The sequence below is a fragment of the Lepisma saccharinum genome, chromosome 2 (assembly GCF_977018435.1).
Source record: "Lepisma saccharinum chromosome 2, izLepSacc3.1, whole genome shotgun sequence".
Taxonomy (NCBI): Eukaryota; Metazoa; Arthropoda; class Insecta; order Zygentoma; family Lepismatidae; genus Lepisma; species Lepisma saccharinum.
In genome coordinates, this window is record NC_139230.1 from 200,201,329 (window position 1) to 200,222,527 (window position 21,199).

Genomic DNA, 21,199 nt, shown 5'->3' on the forward strand with positions numbered 1-21,199 from the left:
CTTTCTTCCTCTCTTCCCTTTTCTATTGTATTTCTTTCTCTCTCTCTCTCTCTTTCTCTGACATCTTTATTTCTATCTCCCCCTCTCGCTTCTCTTTCAGTTTTTCTCTTCTTCTCATTCCTATTTCTCTCTCTCATTCTTTTTCCTATTTCTTTCTGTCATTCTCATTCCTATTTCTCTCTCTCATTCGCTTTCCCATTTCCTATTTCTCTCTCTCATTCGCTTTCCAATTTCCTATTTCCCTCTCTCTTTCTTTCTGCATGTGTATATTGTCAGGCTTTCTTTTTTATCTTTCTTTGTCTCCTATTTATGCTTGCCTTTTCTTTTCTTTTCTCTCTCTCACCCTCTCTCTGTCTAGCACTTTTATAATTATTTTCCTTTCTCTCATTCTCTACCGCTTATTTCAATCAACTCACTTTTTTAATGCTTCTTTCTTATGATAACATGTAAACATGATGTCGATGTATCCAAGGGGCGACTTAAAGGCTGGGCGACTGGCCGGGGCGTTCCCTTTGAGTAGACAAAAATTAATTGAAGTTACTACTGCATAACATAATAAGTATATTTCAAAATCATGTAGCAATTTAAGCTAAGAGATTACTCTGATGTTTATCATTATGTAGGCCTAGTATTAAATAAATACATACCAAAAATAATACATTCTTTAACAATAATATATAAGTTTTTTAAAACATAAGGCAATTATTTTCCCTCGGTAAAACCGTAAATATATAACATGATAATGTTTTTCTATTGTTCAGGGGGTTGGAAGGTTAGGGGGGCATGCTGGAAATTAAGGGATTGGCAGGTTAGAAATTAGGGTGGGCGCCAAAATCCAGCTCGCCCGCGTATAAATTTTATCTTGAGCCTAGGGATGCAGCTTTTCGGTTTTGGCAGCCTCCTTGAAAACATTTCTGCGGGTGTCCATGTAAAAAGTACTCAAAATATTATGTTAGGTTCATAAATGAATGTGCATTCATGCAGTTACACGCGCGCACACACACAGACACATATTTCTTTCGTTAAAAGAAAATTTTATTAGTTTTTGATCTCACCTATAGAAAGGTGCCGGTACGGCGGAGCGTTGCGTACCACCAGAAAAAGCACTATATATATATATATATATATATATATATATATATATATATATATATATATATATATATATATATATATATATCTTACCATATATGCCGGCCCCTGTGGCGGAGTGGTTAGCACATCGCGCTACGACGCCAGGGGTCCCGGGTTCGAATCCTGGCCTGGGCATGGATATTTGTGAGTGTCCATTCATCAATTTCATCGTATCATCACTCATCCCCAGCTTCGTAAATTAGCCAAAAGTGGCACAAAAGGCGAAGTAAAATCAAGCAAATCAAATCAAATCACAAAATATTACCATATATATATATATATATATATATATATATATATATATATATATATATATATGGTAATAATTATACTCAATATACTATTTATAAGTTGCATGTATCAAATAAGGCATACCCCCACCCCTACCGCCGTCCTGAGGTCATCTTTGGAACAATACAGAACGTTTCCGGTAATGCTATAAGCTCCTAGCACCTGGAGGGTCGGGCAGTAGCAACATTCAATGTCAGTCGCGCGTTAGTCGGTGTGCAGACAATTAACCCGGTGACGAGCAAGAAAGAGCAACTCCCTTCTTCTTTGCAAGGTACGTGTATTTGTTTTCAAATGCATGCTAAAATGAAGTATTTTGTGCTTTAAATATCATTACAGGTAGTGTGCGTTTTGAGTTGCTGGTGTCAGTTTTGCAAAATACATTTCTTTGGGAAAAAAAACCAGTCGTACATGCGCTGCAAACACACTGTAACTATGAGGTTTCTAATTAGGCCCAGCGCCAGTGGGTCTTATTAAGGACAGACAATCTATCAAGAGACTAGTAGAAGTAACCGTTCTTGTCATTGTGACATCTTTGAGACAGAAGTGCTGAGATGAGACTTAAAAATTGAAAAAATACCTAGGTATGTTCATGAAGAATGTTTGGGTCTAAGAAGCAAATACATCTTTGAGACAGAAGTGCTGATATGAGACTTAAAAATTGAAAAAATACCTAGGTATGTTCATGAAGAATGTTTGGGTCTAAGAAGCAAAGACAAATTTTCAAACCTCATGTTACTCATGTAAACTGTTTTACATGAGTGACGTGAAGTTTGTAAACTGCTTAGTTTACAATGCATTCATGTAAAGCAATAAGACATTTTATGTTTAGGTTGAAATTTTTAGATTTTCTTGTGTTGTTTCACGGCAATCTATGTTTCAGAAAGTTAAAATATAATGTGTTTTTTGTTTAAAGATCTTTTTACACAGTATTATTTGAGTAACAAAACAATTCACTGCAGCTATGCTATTTACGTTATACAAATGTAAATATTTTCACTTTATAGTAAGATGTTGGGGTATATTTTAATATTCTTTCAACTTGTATCAACTCAGAAAATTACAAAAAATTACCAAAAGTTAGGTTGGCTTTACTTGGTTTATGTACCTTACACACACTCAGGAGCACACCCCCACATCACACGCACACACACTCACACACAGAGAGTGAGCTTCCCCGATGACGTAGTGGTAATGCAGTCGCCTTGTAATCAAGGGACCACGGGTTCGATACCCGGTGGAGGCACATGGCACAATGGTCCGGATCCCACTTTAAATTGTAGGTCCAGTCCCGATTAGCCTTTCTGTGCATAAAGTGGACTTAAACAACAATTCAATCAATCTCTCTCTCTCTTTCTCTCCTTCTTTCTCTCTCTAAATTAAAACCAACTTTAAACTGTAGGTCCAGTCCCGATTAGCCTATCTGTGCATAAAGTGGACTCAAAGCAAAACACAAACACTCAAACACACGCGCGCACGCATATTAGGAGGTCGGGGATTTCCTCTAATTTCCGCAGTGTTCGCCACTGATCGTGATAATGATTAAACCTGACACCACTAGGGATCGTTTGTATTCCTTCTCTAGATAACACCAGCCATTCATGGTGTCAATCTCATGATACAACGTTGGCAATGCAAAGCCAGCCGGAAGTCAGAAATTAGGAACTGACGATATGGTATACGGAATAAAATATTTTCACTGCTGCTTCCATATACTTTTTGTAATTAAATTATACAATATTTGTGTATAGGTGTTTCCAAATTCGTGAATGACCTGTCACTGATATTAGGCATGCGTGGGCATTCACACAGCTTTGGCGAACTTCGTAATCATAACATTGATTGAGTGATTGATTGATTTGGTCTATTTTACTTCGCATTTCTGCCACTTTTGGCTATTGCGAAGATGAGGATGAGTGAGTATATGCTAAAAGTGATGAAGGGACACACAAGGAACACCCCTGCTCAGGCTGGGATTCGAACCCGGGACCCCTGGCATCGTATCGCGGTGTCATAACCACTCTGCTACTGTAAAAGTAGATAGAACCACAATGTTCAACATTTAATGTATATTATGTTTGTCTTTAATTCATAGTACTATTATTATAACAACTAACAATCTTCCCATTTCGTGTTTAGAGCTGAAAAAGTTACACTGCCAAGGAATTAGTTGGAACAAAAATGCATAAAAGGTGTAGCCTCGAGATTGTGTATAATCACGCCAGATATTAGATATGCAGCAATATTAATCGATATATGTATGATTGTTTAACTCATTAAAATGCGCCGGCCCCCGTGGCGGAGTCGTTAGCAAATCGCGCTACGGCGCAAGGGGTCCCGGGTTCGAATTACCACTCTGCCGCGGGGGCCAGCACTTGATAGTGCATATCGAAGTCTTGTATACCATGTGGCACGTTATATACAATACTAAGTTTGGTTCTCGCTCTCGGTGAGAGCCAACAATTGTTATCACGTGGCCAATGGACCTCTCATGAACTGTAAGAACTAGAAATATGCATGACTCAGTCCGCTACCTCAATCAAACACTTCAAAGAAAAGATCATACTATACCTACTGAAAAAATAACGATTAAGTCACTTCTCATATGGCTAAACCTCCAAAATATACATACACCCGCCTGACATCACGATACATGCGTATTGTGTACACTTTTCTTTTTCTTTCGACACGATTTTGAATTTTGTATATGTGTGTGTGTGTGAATTGGTATGTGTGCTTCTATTTTTTATTTTTTTTCCTCATGTATCTAATTTATTCTAAACCATTTTGTTTAATGCTTTTCACATGTAATCCTACTATGTAATACCTGCCCTGAGTTAGGTGGTAGAGCAGCCCTAGACTGAACCTCGCTCAGTAGAAAATAAAAAGACTATGCTATTCTATTCTATAAGTATGGAAACCTAACATATCCTCTGATATACATTATCACATGCGCACTATACATTTGTAATGCAACTTTAGGACATTTCTTTATATCCTGCTGCCAGCTCACTCAAAATAATTTATAGGGAATATCACAATTGCGCATTTTCATGTCGAGCTAGAATTTCGTTTATGAATAGAAGAGTCGCTGACTTGGCGACTTGAGTTATGAAAGCCTGTAACTTTTCAGAACGTTCTTGTAGAGTCAAGATAAATTTAGTACTGATACGGAATTATCGAAACCCGCGTTGAAATTCCTATAATAACGGGTGATCTTTCGATTTGAACGGATGATTAAAACTTTATTTCAGCAGATAACTTCGACTTACAAATACACATTGTCAGGCATTCTTGCAAGTTTGACAAAGTATATTTCGTGTTTTGAAGATCACATCACGCAAGTGGTTGCCGTCATTCTTGGAGCGTTTCCGCAGTCGAACCACGAAGCTAACCTGCAAAACTTTCTGCAACATAGCGTCAAGAAAAGCAGCTATTTCATCGCAGGCGTTGACCTCCCGTTCCTTGGTTGTTGCTTTCCGCATTTCGAAGACTCGAGACTTCAGGTACCCCCAGAGGAAGAAGTCGGGAGCTGTCAGATCTGGGGAACGTTCCGGCCAAGCCACGCCGCCAAATCGGAAGATGAGGTGTCCTAAAAGCCACTGTCGTCTGGAAAGGAGTACGGATTGAGGTTCCCGGGTGTACTGATTCCACACCTTACACCTTCTGGTTCGCTACACTTTTTAACTCTCTCTGCAATTGTGCGTCTAGTTGGTTACACGGTGCAACACCAACTCGTCAACTTCGTTGATTTGGTGCCAGGTAGTGTATTTGGTGTCTACACCGTTTGCATTACGTTCTGGAGCGGTGTAATGTGTGGTGTATGGTCACGCGGTTGGTCACGTTGCTAACTAATGAAATGAACGTTTAAAGTAGCAGACAGGCATTTGTTGAATCTTCTGAACTTGAACACCGATATCCGTCTACGTGGTTGAACGTCATTTCCTTTCAATAGCCTGACACCGAGATACACCTCCACTACACCTAGTTCCAAAAAGTGCAGCGAACTATACGGGACTTATCTTCGGGCTTCCTGGTTCAATCATCGGGGGTTTTCGGTTTTCCAGAATCGGCAAATCTGTTTGTTGACTGGCCCGGGCAACCAAAAGTGTTCTCCTTTGAATGGATACCCTACCACGGTCGATGTTTATCTGTGCCCTGATGGTTCAGGGCAGGCCCGTAGCCAGGCATGGGCCAGGGGGGGGGGGGGCTGAGCCCCCATGGAACTGCCGTCAGCCCCCCTGGCACCGCCTTCAGCCTCCTTGATATTAGGCAAAACTATTTTCTGTAATTTGCAGTGAAGAGTGAAAATGTAGACAGCAGATATTATTTTGCTCACAACTTTGGCGAAGGATAAATTCACCGAACATGAACAACAGCTAATACATTTGTTCATCTTATTTATAAGAAGAAGTATAAGTAGCGGCAAGTATTTAGAAGATTTTCTTCTCTAGAAGGTTCTTTCACAGGGCAGCTTCTTTATCTGTACGTTCGCTGCCCCTGTTGCAACCTCCCTTTTAGACAGAAATGTGTGACTTTGTGATGACATCATGCAAATTCCCTCCGCATCTGCGTCAAAGGTCAACAGCTCCCATGTTTTGGAAACGAAGGGGAGTTTCATTGCTTCCGCCGGAGGTCGAATGTACTGTAGGCACTATGATTGAATATTGTGCATTTTTTCTTGTGTGATATAGATATCTGTATCATCAAAGTAGTATGGAGTGTGCAGTGAGGGATGTTGTCAGTAGCAGTCAACACTTCAGTCAGTATTTGTATGATATTTCTAAAATTCATATAACTTAATGACCCCACACACACATAATTTACATTCATTTAATACTGTTAAACTTTTGAAAATTGGACGTGGTTTACAAAGCCCCCCCCGGTGATCAATTCTAGCTACGGGCCTGGTTCAGGGTCGTCGTTGAGACGCCATATCACGTACGGACAATGAAGTTAGTAATAAGTTGTGTTTTATACAGCGTATATTGATACACTTGTAGGTTTAATTGTATCTTCTATCTTCTGCAAATATGCTGTATAAAGAAACAATCTGCCGGAGTACTAAGTGAGGTGAGTGTACTAGGCGGAAAGCGCGTTATGTCGCTACTATAGGCTTGGTTTTAATGAACATCTAGACCGTGGGAACACAGTTTTGCTCTTATCTACCAGTAAAGGATATAGATTGTAGGAATTTTAGTGCGTGTTTCTAGGAGCTTCTCACATCAAAGTTAATTATTCTTCAAGGAACGCCTAAATACAGTGAATACAAAAATAATTGGTGATAAATCCAAATGTTCTGTATAAGCGCATGCTGTATTTCCATAAATATTACATTATTTTGGAGATAATGCGATACAGAGATGCAAAAGCGCATCACCTCCTTAAAGTCCACTTTATGAACAGGGGACTTAGAGTTTGAAGTGAGATCCGAATCACTGTGCAATGTGCCTCGCCGGGTATCGAACCCGGGTCTTCTTGACTACAGGACGACGACGTTACCACTACGCCATCGGGGAGGACCTCAAAGGTGCTTGACTCATGGTGTCTTCACAGAAGGTTGAGTAGTGGTGCTTCTTTGTATTTCTTCCCCCTTCATTAATTTCATCCAGGTTATTAACTTAAAAGCCGACGAGAAATAAGTACAATATAAAGTCTTTTATTTTCTTTCTTTCTAGTGAGAGCAACGCCACTGTGATCACAATGCAGTCACCACACAGCCTTTCGAAGAGCAACCTGTTGCAAGACGATGAAAACCCACGTGAATCCAAGATAACGTTATCCTTTGCTGTTCTCACCACATTTGAGTTCCTCTCAATATTCTTAATGGGAACCGTCGCCTACTTCTTGAGGTAAGTGTGAAACTAACATTTGGAAATAGTGAGTTTCTTTGCATTCCTTATTTATCCTTCCCACTAATGACTGGGCAAATAACATCACTGTAATTCTAATACCAGTAAGAAAGTTTTGTAAGTCGGCACCAATGGATGGACGGTTAGTGTATAACAATGAAATGGCTATTTACGCAGATAAAAGAGAGCCAGTAGCCAAAATTTTATTTCGGGGGGGGCTCATATTTTATCAGCAATCGCCATCTAAAGAGGGGTTTATCTAGAATATTCCATCTGGGGGATTGCAAGTTCATATTAGGAGGTGTAATTGTACATTTAGAGCTTAAATGACCATCGATTGGGCCTTTATGAAAGATTTTAAGGGGTGTTGGGTAAATTGCGGGGGTGTTAGGGGGTGTTGGGTGTGTGTGGATAAATCAATGCTAAAGGCGAAAAAGTGGTGGATAGAAGTAATAATGTTGAATTTCTCAATATATTACAACTTAATATGTAAGATGTTTAATCCTACTAAGGAAGTAAAATTAATTACCACTATACACTATTTAAATTAGTTATTTCTAGGATTTCGGAAGGGGAGCTTCAGTCCCACGTGCCTGAAAGAGAGGTTAAATCCTAGTTATTGTTTAAGGAAGACAACGGTTCTGAACTATCTCACCCTAAAGAGCAGTTCAACATGCTGCTCTTATGGTTTGACCTGTAAACGCTGTGCCGTACAAGAAGCTAATAAGTTAATCGTTTCATGATTGTAGTTGCAGGCGTGGCCATGCATGTATATGAGCATCACATGAAGGTTTCCTTTGCTGTAGGGAGCCACGGTGATGCCTGCAGAAAGCCTGAAAGAAGTTATTGCCGAGAGAAGAAGCAAAAATCCCAAATTTCATCCCCCATTTTCAATTGGGCTTTTTTGGTTTCAAAACTTATTCCATTCACATTCTTATTTCCGAAAACTAGTGAAAACTCATACTTATTATATGTTCCGTCTAAAACACGATTAGAATGCTTTAATGATGATGATGATAATAATAATATATAGTATTTATTTAAGTGAGGAGCACGATTTGACAACCAGGTATGTACATCACAATGTCAAAATTGGTCATACAAAATTACAGAATTGAATACATAATTATAAAATAATACAGTGGATCCTATAATCCTATACATTATCTTAAATTCAAATGGTAGGTTTCAACAATTTCAGTTACTAAACCTCTGGCCTTATTTAGACATGTAAGAATTGAGATTTTCCCTTTGCAATATCTGATAATTTTATAATATATATTATTAAAAGAAAAATCACTGTCTATTTGGAAAGTTAAGATCTTCTGTACAAAATTTATCCTTTTCATTTTTCTTCTTTCTTCTAAGTTAAACATATTCAACTGTTTTAACCATTCAGTGTAATGTTGGTCATAGTATGTTTTTTTTTAAAACTTTGTGCATAATAACCTGATCGAAAGTTTTTGAACCGACTCAACTTTTTGAAGGTGACTGGTGGCTGTCAGAAACCATAATTCATTAGCATATTCAAGAATAGGACGAACTATCGTTTTATACAGGTATATTAAGGTATCTTCTTTTTGAAAAACTCTCCATGAGAAAAATATATAACCACGCATCTTCTTTGCTCTTTTGCAAGTTTCTGAAATGTGCTCATCAAATATGAGAGAGGAGTCTATTAATATTCCTAAGTCTTTATGGCTGTCGCACACTTGGATTTTATTTTGATAAACATGTAATGAACTTTCTTAGCACATCTTAAAACTTTACAGTTTTTCAAGTTAATTTCCATTTCATTAATCTTGCACCAATATGTCATTCTATCGAGATCACCCTGAAGTTGAACGACATAATAATAATAATAATAATATAATAATGATAATAATGGCGACAAAACTTATCTTGCCGACCTCGTTGGTAAAGCGCACTACGACGGGTTCGAATTCCAGTCTGGGCATGGATGTTCTTTGTGAGTGTCCCTTCATCAATTTCATCAAATAATTACTCATCCCCAACTTCACGATTAGTCAAAAGCGGCTGAAAATCGAAGCAAAGTAAATCAAATCAATCAATCAATCAAAAATTCTGTTCTGAGTGTGTAGGTGTTCGAAATCCAAAATTCTTGAAAATAATATTCTACTATTACCCATCTTGTGGCTGTTTCGTAAAAGTAGAAGCATACGGATTGATTCAAAAGTGTTCTATTTTCCACACATTTGAAATTAACTACGGTACTGATTAAGCCGTTTCTGCTGTGAAAATTTCATCATAATTTATACTTAAAGAAGTTTTCAATGAAAGTGATAACGATGAAATGCTGCGGATAAGAGCAACATTCGGGAACATAGGTAAGTTTAACCAACAGATTCATCGGAATGTTTCCTAGAAATGCATGAAAATGTTATTGGTATAATTGGCAAGTTCGATAATGGGCATTTCCGATAAAGTATTTTGTCGTGTGGGATACTAGTTATCTGACTGCTGAACAATATATATGGCATGTGGAAGAATTTGACCCTGATTGATAACAGAGCTATTCAACTTCTACAATGACACTCTGTTTCGGTTATTTCATATTTTTCTTTTTTAGACCTTATATTGAGAGTTATATTTTACATAGGATTAATTATTCATACTAAGTTACATTTTATCTCTAAAAATCCTTATATCTCGGAGGGGATGGGGTGGGGTGGGGTTACATAAATAGTTATTGAATTTGCATGAAGTTGGAACTGAGCTACCTTTTTCATTATATTGCAGGTTTACTGACTATTTTCCCATCTTCAATGACGACATCAACTGCATGGATCAAAGTATTAATTATGAACTTATTCCTGAAAGGGGAACTTACACGGTAACAGATGAGATATTCTACAGTGTTCTCATCATGGTTCCTGTTGGTTCTGTAAGTATTTTAACAATATAAACACTGCACATTTTTCTGCGTTGTAGGAAGTAACAGTCATATTTTTTACTTTAATTGATTTATTTCTTTGCAGTAACTTGTAATCCAATTAACAGTTACTTGTCGGTTTCACCTTTTAAAAACATAGGTAACTGGCAGAAAAATGGGAAAATAGATTTTAGCTTCTCTTAAGGCAAAATGAGAAAGTTGATTTAAATAAGTTAAAACTCTGTAGCTGTTGGAAACCTTAGTTTAAAAGTAATTACTAAATATTCACATTTTTTCTCTCAAGAAAAGCAATTTCATTTTTTATTGTACTTTAAGTTGTGGTTCTGAAGCTGCTTTCCTTTCGAGAAAACTGATTTTTTCTTACCACATGCCAACTCATGTTTATTTTATAATTATTTAATTTAATATAATTTACCAATAAAACCTGTGTCCCAATGATTGTCTTGGCCAAGCAGCTGTGTGTCTAAGTAAGTTACAAGTATTAAGCGCCTTGTGTCGCTTGGAAGTGAACCCTCAGTAATCAATGCAACCATTCGAACCAAAGGGACATATTTATACAGCTGCACGTGTAGCTTGTCGCTTGCGTGTCGCTCGGACTGGGCCGTTTTCTCAGTAGACGTGCATCGTGTCGTTGTCTCGGTCTATTGTTCGCGGATGGGCGAACAACAGACTTGCTCGTAGACTGAAAGTGGTCCTGTCGCTTGTCGCTTTTCTCTTCGGTGTGAACCCCCGCTGTTGCTTGTCGCTTCGGTCTGAAATCCACCTAAGGCTACAAGAACGTAATGCTGTCCTCACCACCTCAATATAATTTCAGCTTACGAAACAAATTTTTATATTGTAAATAATAGCATTAACATCAATGCGAGTTGACCAGTTTCCTAAAAGAAACGCCAGTGCAAGAAAAAAAAATCGCAAAATATAGGACTAAGTACTAAAAAAAGTAAGGCATAGCCCACTTGTCGTCCTCCACTGGTCCCATTGATGTAACGTTGTGTTTATTCTTTCTCCCATGGATATAATATGTACTGTACCGGTGAATTCAAAATTGATTTGAAACACACATCATTAATGTGAATTATTACATTTTTAGTATTCCGCTTTAATAAGAGGGTAGTTTTTAGAAGAGTTTGTATATTTTGCATGTGAGTCGGATTTGTACAAACAAAGGTTAATCGCTACGATAAGCATGGATGAAGCAGATTAAAACTACCGCGTTTTATCCGGGATTCTACCCAATAATTTCTGCTTGCGATTCGGTAAACACTATATTAAGAAAACGGGCAACATTTGTTTTATTTTCCCCTTGCTAGTCTTACAAAGAACAATACATTTTATGTATATATTCGTGGTCTGCAGAAGAATACCAAAACAATAGGTTAATTGTGCAAATTATTATACAAGACAGTTCCTTTACGAAAGTATTCAAAACATTTCTATGGCGCAGCTAACAGCACGATTAGTCATTTCGGAAACAATAGACATTGAATCTGAAGCCGTGGCACTGACAACAATGTGAATCATGTTTCCTGCAGAGTGCATAAGCAAAATAATTTTATTTCTGTTTTGGCTATTTTACGTCGCTTCCGTTAATTCAGACAATGAGGATGAATAATGATATTATGACATTGTGACGGCACCTGCATGGTGGACTAGGATCCGAACCTGAAACCTCTGACCCCGTAGCGCGTTCCACTGTGTTTGTCCCATTATCCATTTCATTAGTTCATCATCACCATAATTAATAATAAAAATATATTTATTCTTCGGACGAGGTTCAGCACATACTGTTCTCCCACCCCTTGTCAGGATACAGTTTATAATTTGCATATACTTCCTACAAACAGTATAAATGTATAATTATAAAATAAAAAATAAGACAGAAAGAACAATAATAAACAACTTGGCAGTTAGACAAACCACCTCTAAACATTACCTACTATACGGTGCTACATTGAAGTATAGGATTCTTTATAATAATAATAATATTAATAATAATAATAATTATGGACGTGAAGTTTTCATTTTATTTTTCCTTAAATTTCAATGTTATTTTTTACTGGAATTCGATATTATTTTTCGCGTTTTAAGGCGAAATTCGTGTTATTAATTTAAAATCGATGTTATTTTTACATGCATTTTTACTGTTCCTTCTTTGCTTAAGATTTTCACATTGTTTTAGTTCTGGAAAATTGAGATAAATTTTAGTTTTAATGACAAAAAATGATGGCTTAGCTTTGTGATAAATGACCAAATTGCTTCCATTTGGAAAACTATTTCATCTCATTAGCCACTAAATATGAAATCTTTATTGAATGATAACACCCAAATCTTTGAACACAATCATACATCACAGTTCCCTAACATTGCCAAAAAAATCCCTCTATGACCTCAAAATACCGTTTTGTGTACACACACATACACGCCTCCTCCCCCCCTTCGAAATACAACAGGTGCTTATCTCTGAATATTTTCCGTTCCATAGAAATTTACCTTCTGGAAAGATCCCCCCGAGCGAATTCTATCTATGTATTTCAGGACGAGGTTAAACACTATCAGTCATGTCTGCGCCAAACTGACTGCTACACTGTAAAAAATGGCCGTAACTTTACATTGATTACTCCTTAAAACTCACAGGTTATTCACCGTAGATTCATTCTACAGAATTTTCCCCGTAAATAAGAGAACGTTCAAAGCAGTGAATCCAACTTCTCTTTCACAAATACTGTATGCAATAACAAAGAAATGTATAAACACATTATTTAAATGTTATAAAACATTTATCTGTGCCGTGAATAGTTATGATTAATCCTAAAACGTATAAACAGGTTAATAAATACGCTCTTAAAAGTTGCTACTCAAACTAAAGTGGGTTGGTGCTACTGCTGTGAAAGAAATCTCTTTTGAATCGAACTATCACCAGCTAGACTACAAATGACAGAATAGCGCTTCAGGTAGATCTTTTTGAACAGAAGAAGTGTTATCCCCAGTTTATATTGCATATTTCGCGGTGTTTATCGCGTTAAAGTGTAAAATTCGGTGTTATTCTGAAAAATGGCAGAATTCGCGTTATTTCGAGATTCCGAAACACCGAAAACTTGCCTACTTTACCTACCCAAATACATTTTAAACACTTTATTTTGGTTTCCTCAACTTTTCGGTCTTATCGTTAAAACGAAAACTTTACGTCCCTAATAATAATATATTCATTTATTTCTGTTCAGCGGGTGAGGTTCAGTATATTGATCTTCATTGTTACGGTTAAACGTATAGGTAGAAAGCTGATGTAAAGTAATAGAGACATAAATAGAAGCAATAGAAATGTAAATAGAAACATAAAAATTGCTTTCATTCTTCATTTTGGCACTTCCTCTTTCTCACAGAATTTTCTTACAGCACGACTCACTGAGAAAGCATTCCTAGAAAATTGTATGTAAGCATGGCCGTATATATACTGAAATAAAGTGTGCGGTTCAACGTATAGCAGTTTAAGGATAATTACAATTAATTGTAATTAATTATTATAAATAATAAATTATAACCAACAACCAATACATTTTTATACACAATTTAGATTCAAATATTGCCTTGATGTACAGTCACCGGCAATAAAAATGGGACACCTAGATCCTGAAATACCCGCCTCTCTGCATGGAGTTATGTGTGTTGCCTAACTGCGGGGCGATAGCTGAAAAGTTACTATTAGCTTATCGCCTTAAAGTTAGGAAACACACACAACACCTTGCAGGGAATCCGGTATTTCAGGATCTAGGTGTCCCATTTTTATTGCCAGTGACTGTACATTTTATTAGACTATAGGTAGGTAAAGTTTCCCTTGCTTGCTTGATTGATTTGTTTGATTTTACTTCGCTTTTCTGCCACTTTTGGCTAATCGCGAAGATGGAGATGAGTGATAATATGATGAGATTGGTGAAGGGACACTTAGAAAGAACACCCATGCCAAGGCCAGGATTCAAACCCTGGACCACTGACGCCGTAGCGCCCTGTAATAAAGAGTTTCCCTTACATATTGCACCGTGCCATGAAGGAACATTCATGAGGGATTTGAGGGTGGGCTCCCATACATTCTCGATTGCGGTAATTTAGGAGTTGATGTAATCAGCACCATGTTCCGGCCGATTTTTTATCCCCATGGTTGCCCAACCCGAGAATCGAACCTAGGTCTCCCACGTGGCAGCCAGACGCCCTACTGACTAGACCACCACGGTTCTCACATTTATTATAATAACAGCAACAATATTATCTTTACACTTAACTTTATTATAATTGGGCTTTTATTTTCAAAATCTTACTTTGTGTGCCATGTTAATAACTTTCAAAATCTTTTCAACCAATGTAGTGGTATGATCAATTTTGAGCTTTGTTTGTTTGATTATACAATTAGTGCAAAATTGTTACTAAACCAATAGGAGGGATTAAACCCTTCCCTTATATATTGCCATGTGTGTAAGCATTTTTCTTATCAATCCATTAATAAAATGTCCAAATCTCACGATATGCACAGTTTAAAGTGTAATCCGAAGTTTGAAACTGTGACCTAAATCGAACTCGGCTATTTACAGTGCTACTTTGTATTTTAAAGTTATTTTTGCTTTTTAAGGTTCATAATGATGATGATCAGCGGCAGCAATTTTGCCACTTTTGCTCCACACTATGGCCTTTTTTCTACCACGAATCGAAAGGGTACAAAGAACTTTCTGGGGGAGCACTTGATGTTCCCCCACTTCTGCCACCCAATCGTCGCTACTAATGCTGCTCATTAATACAGGATCATCCATGTGTTGAAATCGATTTGAGCCCAAACCCCTATTTTCTCAGTAGGCTACTTTATCTAGTTGGTCATTGCTGTTACTTGTATTCCACCATTCATATTGCCTCTGTATAAAATATCTTTACTTATACATAGTCCCTTTCTCAAGACACACAAGTATCAACCTCCCTTCCACATAGTACACCCCGGACTGCATTTTGCAGACTAAAGAGGCTCTGGTGTCTGAACTTACGGCCAGTATAATCATCCCTGGGGCTCATGTTGCGTGCTGTCCTTGTGTGTTTGTGATTGTCCTTTAATCCATTTAATCTTATCACCACTCATTCTCATCTTTGCGATTAGCCAAAGTGGCAGAAAAGCGCAGTAAAATAAACTAAATCAATCAATTCTTACAGTCACGGACACTTCTGGGTTATGGGCTACGTCGCCATGGGCCCTGTGTTCGAGTCTCAGCCTGGGTGTTCTTTGTGATTGCCCATACATTTCATCACACCACACATCGTCGCGATTAGCCAAAAGTGGCAGACAAGCGACGCTAAATGACAAATCAAGTCATTGTTGCAACCCATAAGGGTCTGTGGCTGTTCATTAAGATCTTTCAGGAACTGATTATAATATACTTTCTAATATTGTTCTTGTTTCCTTACATGAATTGTTCCCATGAAGATTTTGCTGCTGGAAACGTTTCGTGGTCTGTTCATTCCACGTGAAGAAAAGATACTTGTTGGTCCATACGATATTCGTCTACATACACCTGTCCGTCGAGTCATACGCTTCATTGGTAAGTTCGAATTTCATTGTTCTTTCCTAAGTGTATCTGATCTCTATGATACTGATAGGAATGACGGAAGAGGCGCCCAATTTTACAGTGCAACCTGACAAGCTTTCTCAAAAGAAAGGTGGAGGCACATGGTGGTTCGGATCCCACTTTAAACTGTAGGTCCAGTCCAGATTAGCCTCAATGTGCATAAAGTGGACTTAAAACACCAAATCAACCAACCAATCAAAAGAAAGGTTGATTGATTGATGGACTTGCTTTATTTTACTTCGCTCTTTGTGCCACTTTTGGCTAATTTGCGAAGATGGGATGAGTGATGACATAATGAAATTGATGAATGGACACTCACCCGGGATTCCAACCCGGGACCCCTAGCGCGATATGCTAACCACTCCGCCACGGGGGCCGGCTCAAAAGAAATGGAGGGAGCGAGAACAGAGAATTCCAGTGCACACCTCCTTCTGATCATAAGCTACAAAATCGATTTACATTCACATGTACGTAGATTATCTAGGTAGATTAATTCCTTATTTTTTTCTCAACTTGACAGCTTGTTAGACGCTCTTGATTTTATCTGATAAGATTATAAATTATAACAGGTTATTTGTCGTGGCATAATTTTAAAGTACGGTACGAACCATTGGAGTGCATCCGCTATCTGGTTGGTTGGAACAACCTTGATAAAATTTCAGTCGGAAAAAGAAATATTTCATCTCACGTTTTTTCTGATTCCGTAATGATGAGTAAAAACAACAGGGGCGTATCTAGGATGGGTCAAGACTCCCGAAAATCCAATTTCTACATACATTTAGTGAAATTTTAGGCGTACTGATGGAGAAATAGAACTCACATTTCACCCAAGTTAAGGACAGCAGAATCTAAACAAAATTCATACGACTCTTCTTAAACTAAAACTTTCACTACACATATGTTTGCGAACTGAATGCACACATATTCACAAATGTTTGATAGCTGTTTACAAGAATTACGTCTCACGGATTTATCTCTTTATGTGCAACATTTATTTACACTTCTACCCTTCTCCGTACATACATCATTCCATAACAAATCCAATATCACCTGCTCCCGGTTGCCTTTTGCCCCATATCACAGAGAATTGCACTTATCAAGACTTGACTCTACGAGCGCACTATTTAGCACAGCGCTAACCTGGCCCCGCAGTTTATCACGCAGAGGTCCCCAAACTCCGGCGCTCACTCTGTGTGTATTTCTATGCATCCATAAAAACGGCCTCACTCCATCGGGCCTTGTATCGAAGTCTCTGCGAGCCGGGGGATTCTGAGATGTGAGAGACCGTAACAAGTTGGAACCGGTATTTATACCTCCGACAAATGACCCGCCCCCCAACCACCGGGGCAAGATCCTATTGTTACATTTCAAACGGGGAAGCCGTTGAGGGAACACAAACGTTGGCTTCCCCGACTACCGGACAAAAAGCAACCTAGTCAGAGCACGTACACAGAAATACACTTTTACATACATAGCCTATTTCCCTTTTTGCAGCTGTGTGCGTAAAAGCCACACAGCATAGCATATGAAACACTGTTGATCTAATAATAGAATGAACTTCTGCACTCTTACGAAAATATATTAGGATATACAAACATTTTAATATTAGAGGCCAACTCTCACCTCCCCCACCTTGCCCCCCGTGCATGCCTATGCTCCCAACGTATAGAATTATGTTTTAGTCAGTGGCGTCTCGTCCCTTGGGGCTTCCGGGGATTAGCCCCTAAAGAAAAACGGACGTATTCACGTAATTATCAATCACCATAACGCATAACTATCACGCAGTCTTTTAAAAGGCGATTTTTACCCACGTAAATTCATCGTCTGTTGCAATGGATACGACAGCGCTCCTAGCGGCATTCATGTCAATTATCGTTTTCCGGGGCACGTCGCAAAGGAAGGCGTGGCCTACACCCCCCTACGCTACAGTGAAGCTAACAGAGAGAGGAGGGGAGAGGCAATAGATTTGAGTGCTGATTCGGGGCTACTTCCGTTGCGTCGCGTTCGATCTTGCGTGTTGTTCTGTAGTGTTTTGGTGGCTTTCATTCGCTATGTTTGAGTGAGTTTGGCAGGGTTGATGTTCGAACACAAATTGATGAAGGACATAGGCTGTCAATTACAAGAGACAATGAATTTGTCCGGGAAAATAGGCATATATTAAATAGAATTATCGATTGCTTAAAATTCTGTGGTCTACATGAACTTGCTCTACGAGGACATAATGAAAGAGAACAATCTTTAAACACAGGCATCTTCCCCGATTTATTATCCCTTCATAGAAGAGGGAAAACTAAAGAGGGAACTTCGTGTTCTTTATTGTAGTGAAGAGTTGAAAAACATAAACTCTATCAGTACATTGCATTAATTTTTTATTTAAAATTATTTAGAGGGTACCTTTTCAGAAACAGTAAAAATGACAAACATAGTTTTAATAACTCCAGTGGCAACAGCTGAATCTGAACGATGTTTCAGCACATTGAAGCGTATTAAAACCTGCTTAAGAAATGCAATGGTACAAGACAGACCAAATGCCTTGGCACTTGCTTACAATAGAGATAGAATACATTTCAAACATAGAGGGCTTCAACGAAAAAGTAATAACAAAATTTGCTGAGCAGAAGAACAGGAGTCAACGTTCGTAGAAAGGTATGTTTCACAACAATACCTGTTTTTTTTTTTAATCAAGTGAATTGTCATTATATTTTAAATTCTTTTAAAAAATAAGTCCAGTTTTGTAGTTTAGAAGAAGATAAATACCCGTTTTTTTGTAATTCATGAAATTTACCATTACATTTTAAATTCTTTCAAAAACGTAAGTCCAGTTTTGTAGTCTAGAAGAAAAAAAATACCTTTTTTTGTAATTCATGTGAATTGTCATTATATTTTTAATTCTTTAAAAAATAAGCCCCGGCCAAATTTGAGGCCACGAGACGCCACTGGTTTTAGTCCACACCCATACCACTAGTTTCTAAGGGAAATTTCAAAATCAAATTTACCATCAGTCTTAAATGAATTCTCTTAACATTTGCACATCCCTTTAAAATAGTATTTGTCCGATGTAGCATCTTGCCTTAACATGTAATGATGTGTGTATTTATTACACTCTCTCTCTCGCTTCTCTTTCTTTCTCTCTCTCTCTCTCGCTCTCCCTCTCTTTTATTTTCTTATTTCTCACTCTCTCTTTCACTTTCCTATCTCTCTCTCTCTCTGTCTGTTTGTTGTCTCGCTTCTTTATTTATCTTTATTTGCTTCTCGTTTGTTTCCCTTCTCCTTCTCTCTATCTCTCTCTCACTTTCTCTCTCTCTCTCTCTCTCTCTCTCTCTCTCTGTGGCTTCCTTAATTCTCTTCTTTTCTATTATTTTCTACCGCTTCTTGCTTCGTTCTCTTTTCCATAACATTTATTTCTTATTGACTGATTAAGTTTACTTTACTTCGCTTTTCTGCCACTTTTGACTAATTGCGAAGGTGAGGATGAACGGTAATAAGATGAGATGGATGAGAGAACAATCACAAACATATAGTTTGGCGGTTTAGTGTTTATCTTATATTTATAGCTATTTTCAGTTCTTACGGCGGGCGCTCTAGAAGCTGTCAGGGGAAGTGGGGAGCGGGGAAGCAACCAATCCAGCGCGATAAGAAACGCAGCAGCCAGTAGAACGAGGTTTCGCGTAGTACTTTTTTCTGCCGCGTCGTGTCTCTTGGCGCCACCGCTGTTGTCTGGTTGGCCTGCGGCGTAATCCCCGCTCCCCACTTCCCCTGCTAGCTTCTAGAGCGCCCGCCGTAAGAACTGAAAAGAGCTATAGTGGCCGATGATTGATTGATTGATCGACTTGCTTTATTTTACTTATTTTATTGTGCCACTTGTGGCTAACTTGCAAAGATGAGGACGAGTGATAACATGATGAAATTGATGAATGGACACACAAACATCCACGCCCAGGCTGGAATTCAAACCCGGGACCACTGGTGTCGTAGCGCGATGTGCTAACCACTCCGCCACGCGGGCCGTAGTGGCCGATGAGATGAAATAGTTTTCTAAATGCAAGAAATTTGGTAATTTCTCACAAAGGTAAGCCTTAAATTTATTTTATTGTCAATGGAACTAAACTTTGTCTCAATTTACCAGAATTAAAGCAATGTGAAAATCTTGAGCATAAAAGGAACAGTAAAAACGCATGTAAAATTAACACGGAATTTAAGGGAAAATGAAAACTTCACGTCCCTATATATATATATATATATATATATATATATATATATATATATATATATATATATATATATATATATATATATATATATATATATATATATATATAGGGTCAAGTGCCCATATTTCGGATACTTAATTTCAAATTAGATTTTCAGTACCTAAATGTAAACAAAATAAGCCATAAATGTAAGAAATACTTGGTATATTTTATGAAACAAAGAATTGTATGCATATTTTTAGCCTGACAAAAAGGTTGCCTAATGTCGGATAGGGCATTTCCTAATTTCGGATAGGGTTACTAATGAGTATTTGGAAAGGGTGCACAATTTCGGATAGTCGAAATTAGGTACCCGTGTAGCATCCGAAATTAGGAAACCCAGTCGCATATTCAATATGGCAATTCTGTGCGTTCCCCCTCTGAAATAATGTGACTGAAACTACGTAATAATGTTTGCTGAATCTCTCAAGATTATATAAAATTTAGACAGAAGTGAGTAAATACTAATCTTCTAGTTGTAGGCCTTAAGTTTGGATGGTGAAATATTACATCAAAACTCCGGAAAATTGGCACTATCTGCACTTCGGCGCTGCTGTTCTAAGGTGGAAATTTCTTGGTATCCGAAATATGGGCACTTGACCCTATATATATATATATATATATATATATATATAATATATTGATTTATTTCAGCTGTGTTTACTGCGGGTCTGTTTGCTACTGCCATTCTCATTGATGTCCTGAAGCTGCTCGTAGGTCGACCTCGTCCCTATTATGCGACTGAGTTCTGTCCGCTTGAAGATGGGTCCTTCCTGAACAGGACATACGAAGAACGCATCGGTCGACTCTCTTTCCCGTCCTTCCACGCAGCCACCTCGGCGTACTCTGCGATCTTCACCGCGTTTTACGTCCACTTCATGTTGGAGATGCGAGGCAGTTACGTAGTGAGACCAATTCTCGTTACCATCCTCATAATTCTCGCTTTCTTGGCAGGATGCCACCGTCTCATGACGCACGAAAATCGGCAGGAGGATGTTGTAGTGGGGTATCTTTTTGGACTCGCTGTTGCTATTTACCAGGTGACATACAGAAATTCTGACTTCTTAGTAAATAAGATTTAGTTAAAATCCTAAAGTGATGACCAATTCTACCCCCTAACATGGCCTTTCTTCACAATTAATAAAGAATTTATTGTAAACCTTT

General features: G+C 38.1%; 1 protein-coding gene across 1 annotated transcript in view; it reads left to right on the top strand.

The window, feature by feature from the left end:
• LOC145980975 (phospholipid phosphatase-related protein type 5-like) overlaps positions 1-21,199 on the top strand; it is a 33,549-nt gene that overhangs the window by 9,633 nt on the left and 2,717 nt on the right. The window contains exons 2-5 of the mRNA XM_083114068.1: positions 7,101-7,274; positions 10,035-10,179; positions 15,644-15,758; positions 20,690-21,075. Coding sequence (XP_082970194.1) covers positions 7,126-7,274; positions 10,035-10,179; positions 15,644-15,758; positions 20,690-21,075 — 795 coding nt within the window. The 5' untranslated portion in view covers positions 7,101-7,125. The remainder of the gene's footprint in view (positions 1-7,100; positions 7,275-10,034; positions 10,180-15,643; positions 15,759-20,689; positions 21,076-21,199) is intronic.